This window comes from Scyliorhinus canicula, chromosome 6 (assembly GCF_902713615.1).
Source record: "Scyliorhinus canicula chromosome 6, sScyCan1.1, whole genome shotgun sequence".
In the NCBI taxonomy this organism is placed as follows: domain Eukaryota; kingdom Metazoa; phylum Chordata; class Chondrichthyes; order Carcharhiniformes; family Scyliorhinidae; genus Scyliorhinus; species Scyliorhinus canicula.
This window is the reverse complement of record NC_052151.1, coordinates 39,852,648-39,876,763: the sequence shown is the minus strand read 5'-3', so window position 1 is coordinate 39,876,763 and position 24,116 is coordinate 39,852,648. Positions and strand designations below refer to the sequence as shown.

The window sequence follows — 24,116 nt, the reverse complement described above, 5'->3', positions numbered from 1 at the left end:
AGGTAACCTGAAGTCCATTGACCTATGACAGAAATTCCCGGTTCCACACTGGCCGTTGTCTCCTTCTGTCTCCATATATGCAGTAAATAATAAAAATTAGAAAATTTTTGCAAGTGTTCAGCAGGCCTGGCAGCATCTGTGGAGTGAAAAACAAAGTTAACGTTTCAGATCATGACTGTTTCTTGTGTGTTCAAAAACCCAATCAAAAACATTTATTTTAAAAATGACTGTTTTTTGTTTTGCTGACCTGAAGTGCGGTTTTGGGACTTGGGCTCAGACATATTGCTGCAGTACCTCTTCTGCCACTACAGCGCTGTGTCTGGAGGGCTGGAGATCTGCAGCTAATCTAATTGGCTGACAGTTCTCCAAGGTGGAACTTCTGTCCAAGTGCAGACGGAAGTCCCGCCTGCTGCCAATCAACACCTAGTTGAGTGAAAATGGCAGCGGGCCTGTGGGAGTTGGTGGCGATGCATTTTTCACTGACTCTCAGGATGGCATGTGTTTATAGCTATTGCCAAGCTTCAGTTTAATGGGAATGACAATTGAGTTCAGTTGTTTATGAGCTCTGCTCTCTCATTTATCCCATGTAAATACTACATAAAATCAACACAATATTAAACACATAACTATAGCTGGGAATAACTTGAATATCCAGGCTAAAAGGAGAAATGAGAGGTTTATCAAAATTAATGATGAACTACGATGGGATGAATAGGTTTTGGCTATATTTGGCTATAAACTGCCATCTGAACCTGCATGTTAACCTTGAGAGAATCTTGAACAAGGACTCCCAAGTCCCTTTGTGCTTCCGATTTCCTAAGTATTTCCCCATTTAGAAAATAGTCTATGCCTCCATTCCTCCTCCCAAAGTGCGTAACCTCATATTATTCCACATTATGTTCCATCTGCCATTACTTTGCCCACTCTCCTAGCCTGTCCAAGTCCTTCTGCAGCCCCCCCTGCTTCCTCAATACTACCTGCCCCTCTACATATCTTTGTGTCATCCGCAAATATAGCAACAATGGCGGAACTAGATGTGTATGCTACTACTGCTCTCTTGATTTTTTTCTGATTCCGACATGATTTCAATCGAAATTTGCACAGCAAACATGTGCAATTCTGCAACAATTGTTCAGTCTATTGAATGTTCATATTGGTGTCCAGTGTTGTACTCCCCACTCTAGATATCTATGTGGCTGAACTTGCAAGTCAGTTGACCCTCCCTTCTGTACATTGTGAGGGATATTGTCAGTGATCACTCTCAGTGGGGATAATTTAAATGTTGCAGGTGAACTTATAGCCATGTAAGGACTCCAAGATGGACCAACATTTGGACAGTACTGACACAGACCTCGAGGGCTTTGATTCCATACCTTGCTTGACTGTCCCCACCATCCTCCACCATATTGAGGACACCAGACTCTTTCCTCGTCCATTCATCCATGCCCACAACCCTTTTCTCTTACAGGAGGGAGATAGAGAACCTAGTGGAGTGGTGTAAGAACAAAAATCTCTCCCTCATTGTCAGCAAAACTAAGGAGTTGGTCATTGTCTTCAGGAAGTGAAGAATCGTACATACGCCTGGCTGCATCAATGGTGCCGAGGTGGAGATGGTTAACAGCTTCAAATTCCTAGGCGTGCACATCACCAACAATCTGTCCTGGTCCACTCACGTTGCTGCTACGACCAAGAAAGCACAACAGTGCTGTACTTTCTCAGGAAACTAAGGAAATTGGGCATGTCCACCTGGACTCCAATTTTTACAGATGCACCATAGAAAGCATCCTATCTGGCTGCATCACAACCTGGTATGATAACTGCTCTGCCCAAGACCGTAAGAAACTACAGAGTCGTGAACACAGCCCAGTCCATCACGCAAACCCGTCTCCCATCCATTGACTCTGTTTACATCTCCTGCTGCCTTGCGAATGCAGGCAGCATAAACAAAAACCCCTCCCACCCAGGTTATTCACTCTTCCAACCTCTTCCATTGGGCAGGAGATACAAAAGTCTGAGAACACACACTAATGCAGTACTGCACTCTTGTATGCTTCACCCGATGCCTGTGTCTATGTACTTACATTCTGTATTTATTTGTGCTCTTTTTTTTCTTCTCATGTATGGAATAATCTGTCTGAACTGTACACAAAACAATACTTTTCATTGTACCTCGATACTTGTGACAATAAAACAAATCCAAATCTTCCATTACTCCATGTTCCCAACCACACTCTCTACACCCACCACTCCCCCTTATCACTACTGACACTTGCCGGTGCCGAGCTTGCATTCAAGCTGCCATTCTCCTGCTCCCTTCCTTGGGCTGTTGAGTTCAACGACGATAACCGCTGAACTCAGACATTATTGCAAAAAGCCAACTGGTGCATGCCATCTTTAAACAAATGTGGACCAGGTACAACAAGGTCTTTTGAGCTGCTGACTTTATCTTGATGGTTGGACTATACTTTAAAAATGTTTTGCACTAATGAGTATTCGTGGAATACAAACCTATTTGAAGCATCAACCTACCTCAGGCTGTCATGAGGTTCAACTTGCTGCAAATGTGCTACTGAATGTCTCAACTGTTTCTGCATCTCAATCCACCATTAGGAAATCAAAATTTACGCCGCCGAGGACCCAGGTTCGATCCCTGCCCCGGATCACTGTCCATGTGGAGTTTGCACATTCTCCCCGTGTCTGCGTGGGTCTCAACCTAAAGATGTGTGGGTTAGGTGGATTGGCCATGCTAAATTGCCCCTTTATTGGAAAAAAATTAATTGGGGACTCTAAAATTTAAAACAGAAAGGTAATTAAAATTTTACATCCCACCTAATTCAGACACCCTGCTTTCAGGCTCCATAAAATAGCCTCCAATTCTGTTGATGAACTGAGGGTTCTGGGGAAAGATTTTAAAGTTGAAACCTGTTTTTCTCCACAGATGCTGCTTGACCTGTTGAGTATTTCCAACACTTTGTTGTGGATTTCTAGCATTTGCATCATTTTGCTTTAGTGAGGGTAGAAAAAATCTGTTTATAAAGATAACAGTTAAAGCATGGAGTGCTTTGTTAAAAGTGTGGTTGAGGTAGAGGTAGTTGCATCCTTTAAGGGAACAGCCAATCAATAATAGGCTGAAGGGCACCTTTTTGCATGGTAAACTTCGAAGGTTCTAAATAAGCTGGCGGTGCCTTAGAGGTTGTATATTATTTCATTCTTTGTGGAATGTCTTTCAAATAGCATTAAGAAATCTGGAAGGAATGATCGTAATGGACCCCATTACTCTTAAAGAGCTAGTATATTGTACCAATTACTCGATTATCCATCAACACTGTAAAGGAATAGATACTTTGTAGTCTCACATTATTACCTTATTTAACTGCTAATTAGAAAAAAGCTGGGAGAAGATGTTTAGGACTTTCTCTGAAAAGACACATGAAATTTAGCTCCAGTGACTTAATTGATATAAACTGCTTCCATCAACTCATGGCTCCTCTTCATGACTTCATTGATATAAACTGCTTCCATCAACTCATGGCTCCTCTTCATGACTTCACTGGAGTAGAGCTTCATATCAGTGAGGAATGAAAGATCTGTAGAAAATATATTCACCCAGGCTGTGAAACACTGCAGGTGAAACAACTGGGAGATGCGCAACCATATAGCCAAATGACACAATCCAGAAATCTACTTTATCTTTTTGCAACATTTTTAATACACAGTGTCTTGTTTCCTTGCACTGTTTCTGCAACCCCTATTTGAGAATTCAGATTTGGAAAACTTAGAACTAATTTTTAAAAATCTACCAGCCAATTTCCTGTGCTATTACTCAAAAATGTAAAAAAACAAATGGAATTTGGGCACCTGACACCCATGTCACCTGGGATGCTGACAACTTTCGCTCCAGGATTCTCTGGTGATAGACCTCTCAAAGAACAAAAATCAACTGAAAATTTGAATGGATGGCCTCCAATCTGATCACAAAGAAGTTCATGAGCTCCTAAAAATTAATATCAGTGAATAATAGTGGGGGAAGAGCTTTGATAAACATTTTGTGATGGAGGTTAGGTTTTGTTCTTGTGCTCCAAACTGATCCTGAAGTAATGGGAAACTTTGGCCATAGAGAGGTAGTGGCAATGCTGTCAGTTGATTAAGTCAAATCTGGTTGATCCTAGTCTGTGGCCCATGAACATGGATGCGTGGAAATGACTATTATACTAGGGTTAATGGGGAATGTGAGTCAATCCAAGAATGGTGAGAGCAAAGATGTTGGGCATGGAAGCAAGGCATGTTTCCTGTAAACCTAGGTTGAAATTTTCTTGGAGAACTATTAAATTTGATTCATAATTGTACAACTTTACAATCCGTTCTACCTTTTGAACGTGTGTTTCCATGGTGTTCATGTGTTATAGGACTAGACAGAGTAGATGCAGAGAAGATGTTCCCAATGGTAGGTTCAGAACCAGGGGTCACAGTCTGAGGATTCAGGGTAAACCATTTTGGATAGAGATGAGGAGACATTTCTTCACCCAAAGAGTGGTGACCCTGTGGAATTCATTACCACAGGAAGTAGTTGATGCTAAAACATTGAATATATTCAAGAGGCGGCTAGATTCAAGAGGGGGCAGCAGGGTAGCATGGTGGTTAGCATTAATGCTTCACAGCTCCAGGGTCCCAGGTTCGATTCCCGGCTGGGTCACTGTCTGTGTGGAGTCTGCATGTCCTCCCCCTGTGTGCGTGGGTTTCCTCCGGGTGCTCCGGTTTCCTCCCACAGTCCAAAGATGTGCGGGTTAGGTGGATTGGCCATGCTAAATTGCCCGTAGTGTCCTAATAAAAGTAAGGTTAAGGGGGGGTTGTTGGGTTACGGGTATAGGGTGGATACGTGGGTTTGAGTAGGGTGATCATGGCTCGGCACAACATTGAGGGCCGAAGGGCCTGTTCTGTGCTGTACTGTTCTATGATCTATGTTCTATATAGCACTTGGGGCGAATGGGATCAAAGGTTATGGGGAGAATTGCTTCTCGGTCTTTTGGCTAAGAGGAGCGTGAGGTCAGGTGTAATGCCTGGATCTGGTATGTCTCTCTTGTGGGGACCATGAATTGGATTAAATTTGAATTGGTTTTTGGAGCAGGCAAGGCGTTGGATTAGGGGTTTGCCCATGTCCACACTCTGAGTTCTGGCTTTGTAACTCTGATAAAGTAATAAAAAAAAGGGCAGTAAGCAGGATTAGGCTATTTAGTTGGATGATTAGCCATGATCATGATAGATGGCAGAGCAGGCTCGAAGGGCCAAAAGGCCTCCTCCTGCTCCTTTCTTCTATGTATGTATCTATGTATTAGAGGGAAATTTTAATCCCCATCCTAACACAGACTGGGACTGCCAGTTAAGGGCTTAGATGGGGTGGAATTTGTTAAAGATGTTCAGGAAAGTTTCCTCATGCAGTCTGTGGAGTGTCCTACTTGGGAAAGGGCAAAGCTTGACTTACTCTTGGGAAATAGAGCAGGACAAATTACTGAGATGACGGTGGGGGACCACTTTGGGGCCAGCGACCATAGTTCTATTAATATTAAAATTGTTTTGGAAAGAGACAAAACTGGTCCACAGGGGCAAGTTCTAAATTGGGGCAAGGTGAATTTTGATGGAATTAGACAGGAACTTGAAAGGGTTGATTGGAGTAGCTTATTTGAGGACCAAGGGGCCTCTGGCAAGTGGGAGGCCTTTAAAAGTGAAATAGCTAGACGTCAGGGTCCATATGTTCCTGTTGGGGTGAAGGGCAAGGCTGGCAGGAATTGGGAACCTGGATGACAAAACATATTGAGGTTTTGGCCAAGAAAAAGAAGGAGGCATGTCTCATTTACAATCAGCTGGAATCAAGGGATTTCTTGGAGTTGGTACAGGGGATACAGGAGTGTACTCGAGAAGGAAATTAGGAGGGCAAAACGGGGGCATGAGGTAGCTTTGGCTGAGAGGATTAAGGTGAATCCAAAGGGATTCTTTAAGTATAATAAAGGAAAAAGAATAACTAGAGAGAGAATAGGACCTCTCAAGGCCTAAAGTGGACACATGTGGGCAGCACGGTAGCATTGTGGATAGCACAATGGCTTCACAGCTCCAGGGTCCCAGGTTCGATTCCGGCTTGGGTCACTGTCTGTGCGGAGTCTGCACATCCTCCCCGTGTGTGCGTGGGTTTCCTCCGGGTGCTCCGGTTTCCTCCCACAGTCCAAAGATGTGCAGGTTAGGTGGATTGGCCATGATAAATTGCCCTTAGTGTCCAAAATTGCCCTTAGTGTTGGGTGGGGTTACTGGGTTATTGGGATAGGGTGAAGGTGTTGAACTTAGGTAGGGTGCTCTTTCCAAGAGCCGGTGCAGACTCGATGGGCCGAATGGCCTCCTTCTGCACTGTAAATTCTATGATTCTATGATGTGGAACCGCAGGAGATGAGCATGGTTCTCAATGAATATTTCTCCTCTGTATTTACCGTGGAGAAAGACAAAGACTTGGGAACCAGGGAAGGTTAGTGGAGACAGTTCGCATTACAGTAGAGAAGGTGATGGATGTATTAAAATGTATGAAGGTGGATAAATCTTCTGGCCCTGACCAGGTATATCAAAGAACATTGCGTGAGGCTAGAGAAGAAATTGTGGGAGCCCTGGCTGAGCCACGTGTGAGGTACCAGAAAACTGGAGGGTAGCAAATGTTGTGCCCTTATAATGAATTATACACTGGTAAACCTGACATCTGTGGCGGATAAGTTACTGGAGAGAATTCTGAGGGATAATATATGCAGGCTTTGTGCATGAGAGATCACGCCGTATAAATTTGTTAGAGTTCTTTGATGAAATAACCAGGGAGGTTGATGGGGGCAGGGCGGTAGACATAGTCTATATGGATTTTAGTAAGGCATTTGATAAAGTTCCACATGGTAGGCTGCTCTGGGAGGTTAGATCACATGGAATCCAGGGAGAGCTGGCAAATTGGATGTACAATTGGCTTGATGGCCGGCAGCAGAGGGTAATAGTGGAAGGATGCTTGTCGGACTGGGACCTGTGACTAGTGTGTGCCTCAGGGGTCAGTGCTGGGCCCATTGCTGTTTGTTATCTATATCAACAATTTGAATGAGAATGTACACGGCATGATCAGTAGGTTTGCAGAAGTTTAAGACAGAGATAGATAGGTTCTTGATCAATAAGGGGATCAAGGGTTATGGGGAGAAGGCAGGAAAATGAGGATGAGAAAGATATCAGCCATGATTGAATGGCAGAGCAGACTCGATGAGCCTAATTCTGCTCCTGTGTCTTATGGACATTGTAGACCAGGGGTGGGCAAACTACGGCCCGCGGGCCGCATGCGGCCCGCCAAAGATATTCATGTGGCCCACCAAGATCGAGTCATTAAAAAAAAAAATTTCTTTAAAAAAAATTTTTTTTTTCTTTTTTAATTTTAAGGTTAATGGGGGGGGGTGCTGTTGGGTTACTGGTATAGGGTGGATACGTTGACTTGAGTAGGGTGATCATTGCTTGGCACAACATGTGTTTCATGTGAAGTTTCTACTTTAAAATATTAATTAATAAAAATTAATTGCTTTTTTTTCTTTAAACTGAGTTACTTTGTTTTTCAAATAAATATGTTTCATGTAAAGTTTCTACTTTAAAATATTAATTAATAAAAATTAATTGCTTTTTTTTTCTTTAAAAACCTTTTATTTTGGCTATTTTAAATATTAATTATTTTACTTAATATACTATGCGGCCCTTTAAAATTGTGAATTTCTGAATGTGGCCCTTGCACTGAAAAGTTTGCCCACCCCTGTTGTAGACAGTGAGGAAGGTTATCAAAAATTGCAGGATCTTGATCAGCTGGGGAAGTGGGCTGAGAAATGGCAAATGCAATTCAGTTCTGATAAGTGTGAGGTATTGCATTTTGGACAGTCAAATCAAGGTAGGAATTTCACAGTGAATAGTAGGACTTTAGGGAGTATTGTGGAACAGTGGGACCGTGGAGTTCAGGTGCGTGGATCTCTAAAGGTGGAGTCACAGGTAGATATGGTAGTGAAGAAAGCTTTTGGCCTGCTGGCCGTCATCAGTCAGGGCATTGAGTATCGAAGTTGGGAAGTTATGTTGCAATTATAGAGGATGTTATTGAGGCCGCACCTGGAGTATTGTGTTCCATTTTGGTTTCCTTGCTATAGGAAAGATATTATTAAACTAGAGAGAATGAGGAGAGATTTACAAGGAGTTTGCCAGGACTCGAGGGCCTGAGTTATAGGGAGAGACTGGACAGGCTAGGACTTTTTTCTTTGGAGCGTAGAAGACTGAGGGGTGAACTTACAGAGGTGTGTAAGATCATGAGAGGCATGAATAGGGTGAATGCACTCAGTCTTTTTCCCAGGGTTGGGGAATCGAGAACTAGATGGCATAGGGTTAAGTTAAGAGGGGAAAGAATGAATGGGAACCTGAGGAACAACCTTTTTACACAGAGGGCGGTCCGTATGTGGAATGAGCTGCAGCTGGTTAAGGCAGGGACATTGGCAACATTTAAAAGACATTTGGACAGATACGTGGATAGGAAAGGTTGAGAGGGATATGGACTAAATGCAGGCAAATAGGGTTAGCTTAGATGGGCTTTTTGGTTGGCATGGACCAGTTTGGGATGAAGGGCCTGTCTCCGTGCCGTAGATTCTATACTTCTATCCCAATGATGGACATGGGGGAAGGTTTTTAAATTGTTAAAAATGTGAAGCCCAAACCCAACCTGCCTTGAATGTGGTTACTTTCAGTTTTCGCTTGGCTTTTTGGAGGTTTTTAATAACACACTCAAGTGGGTCGATTATTAAAATATTTAAATGAGAGTCCGTGCTTCATATATTGGCAGCTTTTTGAATGTAATACTGTAAATCCGGATTTCCCAAGAGAGACGACACCGGCAGCTGGAAGCAGAAAGTGCCAGATCGAGCAGGAAAGTATTTTTCCAGCTTGTCGGTGAGGAGGAATTCTGCTAGTCCCTGAAGCCCAGGGTGACCAACTATCCCTGATTTTAAAGGATGTTCCCTTATTTTAAGGGATGTTCCCTTATTTTAAGGGATGTTCCCTTATTTTGACGGTTTGTCCCATGTCTTTTGACGAGTTGACAGACACCCTTTTTTCCCCTAATTTCTAGGATAGCCTGTGGCAAACTCAACCTGGGAGTCCTGAGAGTGATTTTTGAGCAATTTGAGGACTGTAAGTGAGTGAGTTGGTCAGCAGATAAATATTGTGACTCCGCAAAAGATAGATATTGTGACTCAGCAAAATGAATTGTAAGTTTTAGTTGAATATGGTCTCGAGACCCACCCCAACTCGCTCTTATGATGAAACAACTCCCCTCATTCCTCCCCACTCTCGCACTTACCAAGCCCCCCCTCTCCTCCTCTGCTCCCATGTTCACCAAAACCCCACCCCTCATGATCACCAGGACCCTTCCCTCCCCACGTTCAAAGTGTCCCTTATATTATTTCATAAAGGTTGTGTGGTGGTATGATTAGCATAGCTGCCTGCCATTGGTGCAGAACACCGGCTTACCATTGGCCCTGGTTGGTCATGTGCCTCTCGACCGGTTGGTTGAGACCAGTCATGTGACGGCTCCCCGATTCGTCGTGAGGCTGAGTTAACCCCACCTCCAGGGTGGGGTATAAATACCCAGTACTCCCGGCGGTCGTCCTTATACTGTAATCGACCGTAGGGCTAACATCTAGCTGATTAAAGCCATACTTTTGTCCAGCAACTCATCTCGCATTCAATTGATGGTACATCAATTTAATCAGCTAGAAATTTGAAGATGGAGCTCCGGATCAAGCCCGAATGCCTCCGCATCAGCCCGCAAATTCAGAACGCATCGGAAATCTTCAAACATTGGCTGGCGTGTTTCGATGGCTACCTGGCGTCCGCAAGCAGCCTCCCCCCCCCCACCATGGCACAGAAGCTTCATATTCTCCATTCCAGCGTGGGCATGGCGGCCTACGCGATGATAGGGGAAGAAAAAGAGTACGACGCGGCCATGGATAAGCTGAAAGGACAGTTTCTTAAGCCGGTAAACCGAGTGTTCGCCCGACATCTGCTGGCTACCAGACAACAGCTCCCCGGTGAGTCCTTAGACGATTTTTACCAGGCCCTCGCTGTCCTGGGGAGGAATTGCACCTGCCTCCAAGTTTCAGCCACTGAGCACATGGAACTTTTGATCAGAGATGCTTACGTGGCTGGGATGCAGTCCGCCGCTATCCGCCAGCGGATGCTGGAAAAAGACGACCTCAGCCTCACTGAGGCACGGACTCTCTCCACCTCCCTGGAGGTCGCAGACTTAAACGCCCGCGCCTATGTTCCCAGCCGCGCTGCAGCTCCCTGGACCTCCTGGCACGCTTTTCCACTGCCATCCGCCGCTTTCGACCCCCCTCAGGCCTGCGCCGCGGGACACCCCGATAAGTCCGCGGGGGCCCGCTGCTATTTCTGTGGGTTCGCCAAACACCCTCGCCCGCGCTGCCCGGCCCGCTCCGCCCTTTGTAAGAGCTGCGGGAAGAAGGGCAATTTTTCGTCGGTCTGCCACGCAGCGACCGGAGATCTCCTCCTCCGGGCCCTTCCAGCGCACCGAGCCAATCTCCCCGGCCCCTGCGCCCGGCCTGCGCGCCTCTCTGCCCCCACTCTCAGCCGCTCCGATCGGCCCGCCGGCACCGCTACCCCTGCCCCCAGCAACCACGAGGGTCCCGCGGGCGCCACCATCTTGGGCGCCGGACGCCACGTGCGGGTCCTGGGCGCCGCCATCTTGGGGCACCGACTCCACGTGCGGGTCCTGGGCGCCGCCATCTTGGGGCACCGACTCCACGTGCGGGTCCTGGGCGCTGCCATCTTGGGGCCCCGACTCCACCTGCGGGTCCTGGGCGCCGCCATCTTGGGGCCCCGACTCCACGTGCGGATCCTGGGCACCGCCATCCTGGACTGGCACACAAGGTCCTGCCAGCACCTACTCGGCCGACGACGACTACGACGATGGATCTTCTCCACGGCTCGCGGCCATTCAGCTCGACCAGTCATGTCCACGCACGCTCGCTAAGACGACGACGCTAATCCACCTCAACGGGCACGAGACGGGCTGCCTGCTGGACTCCGGGAGCATGGAAAGCTTCGTTCACCCTGACTCGGTAAGACACTGCACGCTCCCTGTCCACCCTGTAAAACACAAAATCGGGTTAACCTCAGGTTCGCACTCCGTCCGCATCACCGGGTGCTGCATCGCGGACCTCACGGTCCAAGGGAAGGTTTTTAAAAATTATAAACCCCTTGTCCTCCCAGACCTTTGCGCACCGGCACTCCTAGGACTGGACTACCAGTGCAACCTGCAGAGCTTGACCTTCCAATTCGGTGGCCCTATACCCACCCTCACTGTCTGCAGCCTTGCGTCCCTCAAAGTGGACCCCCCTCCTTGTTTGCTAATCTCACCTCCGATTGCAAACCCGTCGTGACCCGGAGCAGACGGTACAGCACCCAGGACCGGACCTTCATCAGGTCCGACGTCCAGAGGTTGCTGAAGGAAGGGGTCATCGAGGCCAGCAACAGTCCCTGGCGAGCCCAAGTGCTGGTGGTCCGGACTGGGGAGAAAAACCGGATGGTCATCTTCTACAGCCAGACCATCAACCGGTTTACGCGTATCCTCTCCCCCCGTATTTCCGCCATGGTACACGAGATTGCGAAATACAAAGTCTTCTCCACTGTGGACCTCAAGTCCGCTTATCACCAGCTCCCCATCCGCGCGAGTGACCGCAAGTACACCGCTTTCGAGGCTGATGGGCGCCTCTACCACTTCCTCAGGATTCCATTCGGTGTCACAAATGGGGTCTCGGTCTTCCAACGGGAGATGGACCGAATGGTCGACAAATACGGATTACGGGCTACCTTCCCGGATCTCGATAATGTCACCATCTGCAGCCACGACCAGCAGGACCATGACATCAACCTCCGAAAATTCCTCCAAACCGCAAAACTCCTTAACCTAACTTACAATAAGGATAAGTGTGTGTTTAGCACCGACCGTCTAGCCATCCTCGGCTACGTAGTGCATGACGGAGTGATAGGCCCCGACCCCGAACGCATGCGCCCCCTGATGGAACTCCCTCTCCCCAATACCCTCAAACGCTGCCTGGGTTTCTTCGCTTACTACGTCCAATGGGTTCCCAATTACGCCGACAAGGCCCGTCCCCTCATTCAGTCCACGACCTTCCCGCCGTCGTCAGAGGCCTGCCAGGCCTTTAGCCGCATCAAAGCGGACATCGCAAAGGCCACGATGCGCGCCATCGACGAGTCCCTCCCCTTCCAGGTCGACAGCGACGCATCAGAAGTAGCTCTGGCGGCCACCCTGAACCAAGCGGGCAGACCCATGGCCTTCTTCTCCAGAACCCTCCAGGCTTCCGAACTCCGCCACTCCTCAGTGGAAAAGGAAGCCCAGGCCATAGTCGAAGCCGTGCGACATTGGAGGCACTATTTGGCCGGCTGGAAGTTTACCCTCCTCACAGACCAACGGTCAGTGGCCTTCATGTTCGATAATGCACAGAGGGGCAAGATTAAGAACGACAAGATCTTACGGTGGCAGATCGAGTTGTCCACGTACAACTACGATATCTTGTATCGTCCTGGGAAGCTCAATGAGCCTCCTGATGCCCTGTCCCGCGGTACCTGCGCCAGCGCGCAGATAGACCGCCTTCGCCCCCTCCACGCGGACCTCTGCCATCCAGGGGTGACCCGTTTCTATCATTTCATAAAGGCCCGCAACTTGCCCTTCTCCATCGAGGAAGTCAGGACAGTAACCCGTGACTGCCACATCTGCGCAGAGTGCAAACCGCACTTCTACCGCCCCGGGCGCGCGCATCTGATCAAAGCATCCCGCCCCTTCGAACGTCTCAGCATTGACTTCAAGGGGCCCCTTCCCTCTAGCAACCGCAACATTTACTTCCTGATGGTAATCGATGAATACTCTCGCTTCCCCTTCGCCATTCCCTGCCCCGACATGACCACATCGACCGTCATTAAGGCCCTCCTCTCCATCTTCTCCCTGTTCGGCTACCCCGCGTACATACATAGCGATCGGGGGTCCTCATTTATGAGCGACGAGCTGCGTCAATTCCTGCTCAGCAGGGGCATTGCCTCTAGCAGGACGACCAGCTATAACCCTCGTGGTAACGGACAGGTCGAGCGGGAGAATGGTACCATCTGGAAGACCATACTACCGGCCCTCCGGTCCAGAGATCTCCTAATTTCCCGATGGCAAGAGGTTATCCCCGATGCCCTACATTCTATCCGCTCACTCCTCTGTACCACAACAAATCAGACACCTCATGAACGTCTTCTTGTTTTCCCCAGGAAGTCGTCCTCCGGATCCCCTCTTGCTCCGGAAGCATGTGCGGGTGCACAAGTTTGACCCGTTGGTGGAACAAGTCCAGTTACTCCACGCTAACCCGCAGTATGCATACGTGGAGTACCCCGACGGTCGGCAGGACACGGTCTCCCTCCGGGACCTGGCACCCGCCGGCGTGCGGCCCTCCCCCCCCCCTTCACCACAGAACCCCCCCTGTTATTTTCCCCCCAGCGCCCCACCCAGGCCACCCCTCCCCCATCCATGGCGTCTCCACCACCAGCCCGGGTTACAGAGACAGTTCAAGGACCATTGCTCCCGGTGTCCAGGACATCAGTTGAACCACCACCATCGGCTGAACCAGCATCACCAACTCCACTGCGGCGGTCTGAAAGGACGTCACGGGCAACGAAAAGGTTGATCGAGTCCATTTAACTTTCAACACCACCATGGACCTTGTATGGACACTATGTACTGTTGTTAAATGTCTGGGCCAGTGGGAAGCCAAGGATACATTTTTTTTTCTTCTCTGATTACTACTCATACCATCAGTTCTCCCCCCCCCCAGCTCTCGCTGACACCCCCCCCCCCCGGCTTCTTTCTCCGCAAGGGGTGAATGTGGTGGTATGATTAGCATAGCTGCCTGCCATTGGTGCAGAACACCGGCTTACCATTGGCCCTGGTCGGTCATGTGCCTCTCGACCGGTTGGTTGAGACCAGTCATGTGACGGCTCCCCGATTGGTCGAGAGGCTGAGTTAACCCCGCCTCCAGGGCGAGGTATAAATATCCAGTACTCCCGGTGGTCGTCCTTATACTGTAATCGACCGCAGGGCTAACATCTAGCTGATTAAAGCCATACTTTTGTCCGGCAACTCGTCTCGCGTTCAATTGATGGTACATCAGGTTGGTCACCCTGGCATCATCTTCTGTCATGTTTCCTGCCACCTATCCCTGCTATCCCTTTGCGCTAGCTCCCCTTCATGAGACGTGAATGTTCAGTTAGGGCGCTTGAGACTTACATGTTAGCCAGGAAGGACCTAAAGAGAGAGCTAAGAAGAGCCAGGAGAGGGCATGAGAAGTCCTTGGCAGGTAGGATCAAGGAAAACCTTAAAGCTTTTTATAGGTATGTCAGGAATAAAAGAATGACTAGGGTAAGAGTAGGGCCAGTCAAGGACAGTAGTGGGAAGTTGTGCGTGGAGTCCGAGGAGATAGGAAAGGTGCTAAATGAATATTTTTTGTCAGTATTCACACAGGAAAAAGGACAATGTTGTCGAGGAGAATACTGAGATACAGGCTACTAGACTATGTGGGTTTGAGGTTCATAAGTAGGAAATGTTAGCTATTCTGGAAAGTGTGAAAATAGATAAGTCCCCTGGGCCGGATTGGATTTATCCTAGGATTCTCTGGAGGAGATTGCAGAGCCTTTGGCTTTGATCTTTATGTCGTCATTGTCTGCAGGAATAGTGCCAGAAGACTGGAGCAAATGTTGTCCCCTTGTTCAAGAAGGGGAGTAGAGACAACCCCGGTAACTATAGACCAGTGAGCCTTACTTCTGTTGTGGGCAAAGTCTTGGAAAGGATTATGAGACATAGGATTTATAATCATCTAGAAAGGAATAATTTGATTAGGGATAGTCAACACGGTTTTGTGAAGGGTAGGTCGTGCCTCACAAACCTTATTGAGTTCTTTGAGAAGGTGACCAAACAGGTGGACGAGGGTATAGCAGTTGATTTGGTGTATATGGATTTCAGTAAAACGTTTGATAAGGTTCCCCACAGTAGGCTATTGCAGAAAATACGGAGGCATGGGATTGAGGGTGATTTAGCGGTTTGGATCAGAAATTGGCTAGCTGTACGAAGACTGTAAGGTAGTGGTTGATGGGAAATGTTCAGCCTGGAGTTCAGTTACTAGTGGTGTACCACTAGGATCTGTTCTGGGGCCACTGCTGTTTGTTATTTTTCTAACTGACCTGGAGGAGGGCGTAGAAGGATGGGTGAGTAAATTTGCGGATGACATTAAGGTCGGTGGTGTTGTGGACAGTGCGGAAGGATGTTGCAGGTTACAGAGGGACATAAGCTGCAGAGCTGGGCTGAGAGGTGGCAAATGGAGTTAAATCAGAAAAGTGTGAGGTGATTCATTTTGGAAGGAGTAACAGGAATACAGAGTACTGGGCTAATAGAACATAGAAACATACAGCACAGAACAAGCCCTTCGGCCCACGATGTTGTGCTGAACTTTTGTCCTAGATTAAGAACAAATGAATCTACACCCCATCATTCTACCGTAATCCATGTACCTATCCAATAGCCCGCTTGAAGGTCCCTAATGTTTCCCGACTCAGCTACTTCCACAGGCAGTGCATTCCATGCCCCTACTACTCTCTGGGTAAAGAACCTACCTCTAACATCCCCCCTATATCTTCCACCATTTACCTTAAATTTATGACCCTTCTAATGGTTTGTTCCACCCGGGGAAAAAGTCTCTGACTATCTTCTCTATCTATTCCCCTGATCATCTTATAAACCTCTATCAAGTCGCCCCTCATCCTTCTCCGTTCTAATGAGAAAAGGCCTAGCACCCTCAACCTTTTCTCGTAAAACCTACTCTCCATTCCAGGTGACATCCTGGTAAACCTCCTTTACACCTTTTCCAAAGCTTCCACATCCTTCCTAAAATGAGGCGACCCGAACTGTTACCATTTATATATTATTCTGCGATGACATTTCCAGGAGGAATGGGAAACATCCTCATGTATTTTGACAACACTCAAGATTCTTGGTAGTGTGGATGAGCAGAGAGATCTCGGTGTCCATGTAATAGATCCCTGAAAGTTGCCACCCAGGTTGATAGGGTTGTTAAGAAGGCGTACGGTGTGTTAGCTTTTATTGGTAGAGGAATTGAGTTTCCAGAGCCATGAGGTCATGTTGCAGCTGTACAAAGCTCTGGTGTGGCCGCATTTGGAGTATTGCGTGCAGTTCTGGTCGCCGCATTATAGGAAGGATGTGGAAGCCTTGAAAAGGGTACAGAGGAGATTTACCAGGATGTTGCCTGGTATGGAGGGAAGATCTTATGAGGAAAGGCTGAGGGACTTGAGGCTGTTTTCATTAGAGAGAAGAAGGTTAAGAGGTGACTTAATTGAGGCATACAAGATGATCAGAGGATTGGATAGGGTGGACAGTGAGAGCCTTTTTCCTCGGATGGTGATGGCTAGCATGAGGGGACATAGCTTTAAATTGAGGGGAGATAGATATAGGACAGATGTCAGAGGTAGGTTCTTTACTCAGAGAGTAGTAGGTGCGTGGAATGCCCTGTCTGCAACAGTAGTGGACTCGCCAACATTAAGGGCCTTTAAATGGTCAGTGGGTAAACATATGGATGATAATGGAATAGTGTAGATGGGCTTTAGATTGGTTTCACAGGTTCACGCAACATCGAGGGCCGAAGAGCCTGTACTGCACTGTAATGTTATATTGTTCCCCACCTCCCCAACCCAGCAATCGCAACCTGGCTGACTGCAAGGCAGGAAATGGAATTTTAAAATTCTAATTACTTTCTGCAATTAAGTAGAGAGGAACTTTCTCTCCCCAGGTAATGTGAACTTCCCGGCCACTGATATGCATTCCACCCCTTCACCAGATCCATGTGAATATTGGGGTCTGAGGCCCAGATTTTCATGGAGTTGGGTTTATTCTGGGTCTGCCACATCATGAAATTTCCCAACTTGAGCTACCTGCCTCTGTAGTGAAAATCCAGCCCTAGCTGTCTGATTGTGGGTTGAAGCCATATAATGGAGTGTTTTATGTTTCCCTTGCAGCCATAAAGAGGTTAAATTCAGATTCCTCACTCAACCTTAAAGCTTTCTCACATGATGCTGATGCAGCTGCTTTATCACAGCTTAATGCAAATATCTTAGCAAATGAGAGCACAGAATGTGGGAGAGAAGAGATGATCGTGCCTACCAGGGTGAGGGAACATGTGGGCTCACTATCAACACAGACCAGCCTTGGCAGGTATGTGCATGATCTAAATATTTTGATTGGAGTTATTATTATTCATAAAGCACGTAGCCAGACTGAGCATTTGGAAGTCAACTGATAATTTTCAGTCCAAAGTACAATTATATAATAAGCTCTTGATGAATTAATGCTGCTAAATTTTCTGCGGTGTTGATTTAAAAGAAACATTCTGATCTTAGGCTCCTTGTTCCTGTTAACTGTTGGCATTGTTCTTTTTGTAAATGAGTGGAGCTATTTGTCAACACAGCCACATTGTGGGCTGATGGAAAACAAGGGTTGAATTTTCTCATGGAAATGGGGTTGGAGGCTGAGATGGGAGAGTAGTGGGCTGCACTATAATTTCTTTCTGTTGCCAGTCAATTTTCCCAAGGCTGTTAAATAGTGTCCAAAGGTGTGCAGATTATGGGGATAGGGTGGGAGAAGTGGGCATGGATGGGGTTCTCTTTCAGAGGGTCGGTGCAGATTCGATGGGCTGAATGGCCTCCATCTGCACTGTAGGGTTCTATGGATATGGAAATAGAGTGAGAGTCTGCTGACCAATGGAGGTCATCCATTTGAGGCAGTTAAGATAGTAACAACGGTTTTGTGCCGAGTTTGGAATGTTGTTGAAAGCGCACAGATCTCTCAGAACTTCAGTGGCTTGCTTCAGCAGCACTGAGGTAAGAGCACATGATGTGATTGTTACCTGTAACTGACAGGAAATAAGAATTGCAGAGTTTCTAAGCAGTAAAACCCATAACTATCATTGGGATTAAATGTAACATAAAGGGATTACTGTGTGGAAGAACTGCTACAGAAGTTTTTCCAAAGATCCCTGCAGCAAGGCCAGGCAAGGGTGTTAACATCTATTGAGCTTTGGAAGCTGCAAAGTTGGGTGAGTGCCTACACTCTGATCACCTTTTCTTTTGTTTATTCATTCACAGAATGTGGGCATTGGCGGCCAAGCCAGCATTTATTGCCCATTCCTAAATGTCCTTGGGAAGGTGGTGATGAGCTGCCTTCTTAAACCACTGCAGTATATGTGATGCAGATATACCTACACTGCTATTAGGGAGGGAATTCCAAGATTTTCACCCAGCGACAGTGACGCAATAGTGATACAGTTGCAAGCCAGGATAGTGTTTGATGTGATGTTCCTTCAGTCAGAGAGGGATGATTTATACATGGAGGAAGTGGAATGTGTTGCTGTTGACAAAAGTATCTGAGCATTCTGAGGGCATTTTGATGGAAACATGCACACAACCTTTCACCCCTGTACCTAAGGGAATCCTGTCATTTTTTTCAAAGCCAATCGCTCTCGGAATCTTGTATAATCCCTGCCTTGATGAACATAGCATCTATCACCTGCCTTATACAATAAAGGGCAGCTGATTGTGAGACCCCACAATGCCCCCGGCTAATCTCACGAGCAACCCTGTAGAAAAAAGGTTGAGTGCAAATTGGCTGCCGCTGAGGTGACACTTGAAAAAATATTTAATTGGCAGTAAAATGTTTTGAGACGTCCAGTAATCGTGAAAAAGTGCGATATAAATGCGTCTTTTTTTACTTGTTCACTTCTCATTGCTGCCAATTGTGCTCCATGGACTTGAAGCTGATGTGGGCACAGCCAGTGCCCTTGCTACTCCAATGCAGTAGACACCCATGGTGGTGGGCTACCTCTCGGTTGCAGGATTCCTGAGGGACTGAGCACAGGCTGTACAACCTTAATCATCTCCTATCCTCTTTATAGCCTTTATGGCCTTAAAAATGGGCAAAAGAGCTAAATTCCAGAGGTGAGAGTGACTGCCCTTGACATCAAGGCAGCATTTGACTGAGCATGTCATCAAGGAGCCCGAGCAAAACCGAAGTCAATAGAAATCGGAGGGAAAACATTTCCCTGGTTGGAATCATACCTAGCACAAACAAACTTTAATAATCGCTTATTGTCACAAGTAGGCTTCAATGAAGTTACTGTGAAAAGCCCCTAGTTGGCTGTAGTTGTTGGAGGTCAATCATCTCAGCCCTGGGACATTGCTGCGGATGCTCATCAGGATAGTATCCCAAGCCAACCATCTTCAGCAGCTTCATCATTGACCTTCCCCTGGAAGTGTGGATGTTTGCTGATCATTGCACAATGTTAAGCACCATTTGCAACTCCTCAGATACTAGATGGAGACCCAGCGAAGTTGGAAAAGAGGAAGGACCTACAGGCGAGCTTTGACCGACTATCTACCAGGAAGGAGGTGCGCCAACTGGGACGAGCAAGGGGTGCAGTTTACGAACATGGAGATAAGGCGTATGTTAGCAGGTCAGCTCCGGAGGGAGGCAGCGGTAAGATAAATTGTTCAGGTGAGGGATAGGGCAGGGAAGTTGATGGTGGCTCCGGATCTGATTAATAAGGTATTTGAGGAATTCTATGAGAGATTGTACAGGTCAGTGCCACCTGGGGGAGACCGGGAGATGCAGGAATTTCTAGATGGGTTGGAGTACCCGAGGTTAGGGGAGGGGGACAGGCCTATATTAGAAGGAGCGATAGTGGAGCAGGAGATAAAGGATGCGATTGGGAGGATGCAGTCGGGGAAGGTGGCAGAGCCAGATGGGTTTCCGGTGGAATATTATAAAAAAATCAAGGATAAGCTGGCACCCCTGATGGTGGGGATGTTTTAAGAGGCAATAGGGAAGGGGGTGTTGCCACAAACATTGGGGCAGGCATCGATTTCCCTGTTGCTAAAAAAAAGATAAGGATCTGACGGAGTGTGGGTCGTATAGGCCCATATCACTTCTGAATGTGGACGCAAAAGTATTGGCGGTTTGGGATTGGTCCAAGATTTGTGAACTGTGTAAAGCTACTATAAAAGGAGCCGAAGGCGAGTGTCCACACAAACAACATCAGCTCGAGATACTTTTCTCTCCACCGTGGGGCTAGGCAGGGATGTTCTATGTCTCCCCTGCTGTTTGCACTCGCGATTGAGCCGTTGGCCATCGCATTAAGAAGTTCTGGTGTATGGAATGGCATAATGCGGGGGGGGGGGGGGGGGGGGGGGGGGGGGGCAGATAGAGCATAGGGTGTCCTTATATGCCGATGACTTGCTGTTATACGAGTCGGAACCGAGTGTGTCGATAGGGGGAATATTGGTGCTGCTTCGAGTATTTGGGTCTTTCTCGGGGTACAAGCTGAACCTGGACAAGAGTCAGTATTTTGTGGCGTCTTGGCCGGGGGTAGGGGCAGGGGTGGGGGGGCTGCCATTCTGTAGGGCAGGGACTCACGTTAGGTACCTGGAGGTGCAGGTTGCCCGGGAGTGGGGGGGGGGCTTCGCAGGTACAACATCACTAGTTTGGTGGGGAGAGTGAACATAAGAACATACGAACTAGGAGCAGGAGTAGGCCATCTGGCCCCTCGAGCCTGCTTCGCCATTTAATGAGATCATGGCTGATCTTTTGTGGACTCAGCTCCACTTTCCGGCCCGAACACCATAACCCTTAATCCCTTTATTCTTCAAAAAACTATCTATCTTTACCTTAAAAACATGTAATGAAGGAGCCTCAACTGCTTCACTGGGCAAGGAATTCCATAGATTCACAACCCTTTGGGTGAAGAAGTTCCTCCTAAACTCAGTCCTAAATCTACTTCCCCTTATTTTGAGGCTATGTCCCCTAGTTCTGCTTTCACCCGCCAGTGGAAACAACCTGCCCGCATCTATTCCCTTCATAATTTTAAATGTTTCTATAAGATCCCCCCTCATCCTTCTAAATTCCAACGCGTACAGTCCCAGTCTACTCAACCTCTCCTCATTATCCAACCCCTTCAGCTCTGGGATTAACCTAGCGAATCTCCTCTGCACACCCTCCAGTGCCAGTATGTCCTTTCTCAAGTAAGGAGACCAAAACTGAACACAATACTCCAGGTGTGGCCTCACTAACACCTTATACAATTGCAACATAACCTCCCTAGTCTTAAACTCCATCCCTCTAGCAATGAAGGACAAAATTCCATTTGCCTTCTTAATCACCTGTTGCACCTGTAAACCAACTTTCTGTGACTCATGCACTAGCACACCCAGGTCTCTCTGCACAGCGGCATGCTTTAATATTTTATCGTTTAAATAATAATCCCGTTTGCTGTTATTCCTACCAAAATGGATAACCTCACATTTGTCAACATTGTATTCCATATGCCAGACCCTATCCCATTCTCTTAACCTATTCAAATCCCTTTGCAGACTTCCAGTATCCTCTGCACTTTTCGCTTTACCACTCATCTTAGTGTCATCTGCAAACTTGGACACATTGCCCTTGGTCCCCAACTCCAAATCATCTATGTAAATTGTGAACAATTGTGGGCCCACACGAATCCCTGAGGGACACCACTAGCTACTGATTGCCAACCAGAGAAACACCCATTAATCCACACTCTTTGCTTTCTATTAATTAACCTATCCTCTATCCATGCTACTACTTTACCCTTAATGCCATGCATCTTTATCTTATGCAGCAACCTTTTGTGTGGCACCTTGTCAAAGGCTTTCTGGAAATCCAGATATACCACACCCATTGGCTCCCCGTTATCTTGGCACTGGTAATGTTCTCAAAAAATTCCACTAAATTAGTTAGGCATGATCTGCCCTTTATGAACCCATGCTGCGTCTGCCCAATGGGACAATTTCTATCCAGATGCCTCACTATTTCATCCTTGATGATAGATTCCAGCATCTTCCCTACTACCGAAGTTAAGCTCACTGGCCTATAATTTCCTGCTCTCTGCCTACCTCCTTTTTTAAACAGTGGTGTCACGTTTGCTAATTTCGAATCCACCGGGACCACCCCAGAGTCTAGTGAATTTTGGTAAATCATCATTAGTGCATCTGCAATTTCCCTAGCCATTTCTTTTAGCACTCTGGGATGCATTCCATCAGGGCCAGGAGACTTGTCTATCTTTAGCCCCATTAGCTTGCCCATCACTACCTCCTTACTGATAACAATCCTCTCAAGGTCCTCACCTGCCATAGCCTCATTTCTATCAGTCGCTGGCATTTTATTTGTGTCTTCCACTGTGAAGACCGACCCAAAAAACCTGTTCAGTTCCTCAGCCATTTCCTCATCTCCCATTATTAAAACTCCCTTCTCATCCTCTAAAGGACCAATATTTACCTTAGCCACTCTTTTTTGTTTTATATATTTGTAAAAACTTTTACTGTCTGTTTTTATAAGCTGACCTGGCAAGGTGGGATGGTCTCCCTCAGTTAGTGGCGAGTCGGGTACAGGCGGTTAAAATGAACGTGTTGCCGCAATTTCTGTTTACATTTCAATGCCTGCCGATTTTCCTGCCAAAGGATTTTTTCAGAGAGATTGAGGGAAGGATTACTTTGTTCATATGGGGAGGGAAGGTGGCCAGAGTTAGAAAGGTGCTGCTACAGAGGGGTAGGCAGGCAGGGGTTTGGGTCTTCCGAACCTGATGTATTATTACTGGGCGGCAAGTGTGGAGAAGGTGCGGAGCTGGGTCAGAGGGGTTGACTCCCAGTGGGTCAGAATGGAGCTGAGTTTGTGCAGGGGGTGGGGATTGAAAGCACTAGCAACAGCGCTGCTCCCGATGGCCCCGGGGAAATACTCAGAGAATAATAGCTTAATTGAGAATTTGGAGGCAGTTTTGCCAACACTTCGGGTTGGGGGCAGGGTCAAGGAAAATGCCGATTTGGGGGAACCATAGATTCGAGCCAGGGAAGTGGGATGGAAATTTTCAAAAATGGGAGGTGAAGGGGATTAAGACACTAATAGATTTGTTTCTAGGGGGTCGGTTTGCAGGATTGAAGGAGCTGGAAACAAAGTATGGGCTGGAGCAGGGGGAAATGTTTAGATGCATGCAGGTTAGAATTGAGAAGGAGGAGGTGGTAAAAAAACTATTATTACTTAGAATTGATAAGACACAAGGACCGGATGAGATACATCCATGGATACTAAGGGAGGTGGGAGTGGAAATTTCAGAGACACTGATAATCTTCCAGTCCTCCATAGGTACAGGGGTGTTGTCAGAGGACTGGAGGATTGCGAATCTTGCACCCTTGTTCAAAAAGGGGTGCAAAGATAATGCCTGCAACTACAGACCAACCAGTTTGACTTCAGTGGTTGGGAAATTTCTGGAAACTGTTGTTCGAGACAAAATAAATAGTCATTTGGACAGGTGCAGGATAATGAAGGAAAGCCAGCATAAATTCATTAAGCGAAAATCATGTTTAACAAACTTGTTAACAGGGAAGGTTGATAAGGGCAATGCTGCTGATGTGGTGTATATGGAATTTCAAAAGACATTTGATACAGTGCCATATAACAGACACGTGTACAAAATTCTAATTTTGGAATTAAAAGGAAAGTAGGCACTCGGATAAGAAATTGGCTGAGTGACAGGAAACAGAGAGTAGTGATAAATAGTTATCTTTCAGATTGGAACAAAGTTTGTAGTGGAATTCCCCAAGAGTCATTATTGGGACACTTCTTCTTCCTGATATATATTAATGCCTAGATTGTGATGTGCAGGGCATCATTAAAAAATTTGCAGATGATACCAAAATTGGAAGATGCACTTTTACAGACTTCATTAGTGAACACAAAAGGTGGTATTCATTACTAAGAATTGTATAGCAGCCACATGACTGTAGCCAACTCCCAAAATGTCTCTGCCGAGAAGCCTTTCTCACCATGGGGCGATTCCACACTCCCGATTGGTCACATAGGCCATGTGACCCTAACTCTGCTGTGTTGC

The 24,116-nt window shown here is 47.0% G+C and overlaps 1 protein-coding gene across 4 annotated transcripts in view; it reads left to right on the top strand.

Annotated features, from left to right (window-relative positions):
* Window positions 1-24,116, top strand: part of armc2 (armadillo repeat containing 2) — a 253,785-nt gene that overhangs the window by 33,923 nt on the left and 195,746 nt on the right. For all 4 annotated transcript variants that reach the window (XM_038799209.1, XM_038799210.1, XM_038799207.1 and 1 more), the window contains one exon: window positions 17,182-17,377. In XM_038799209.1, the coding sequence (XP_038655137.1) occupies window positions 17,182-17,377 (196 nt within the window). The remainder of the gene's footprint in view (window positions 1-17,181; window positions 17,378-24,116) is intronic.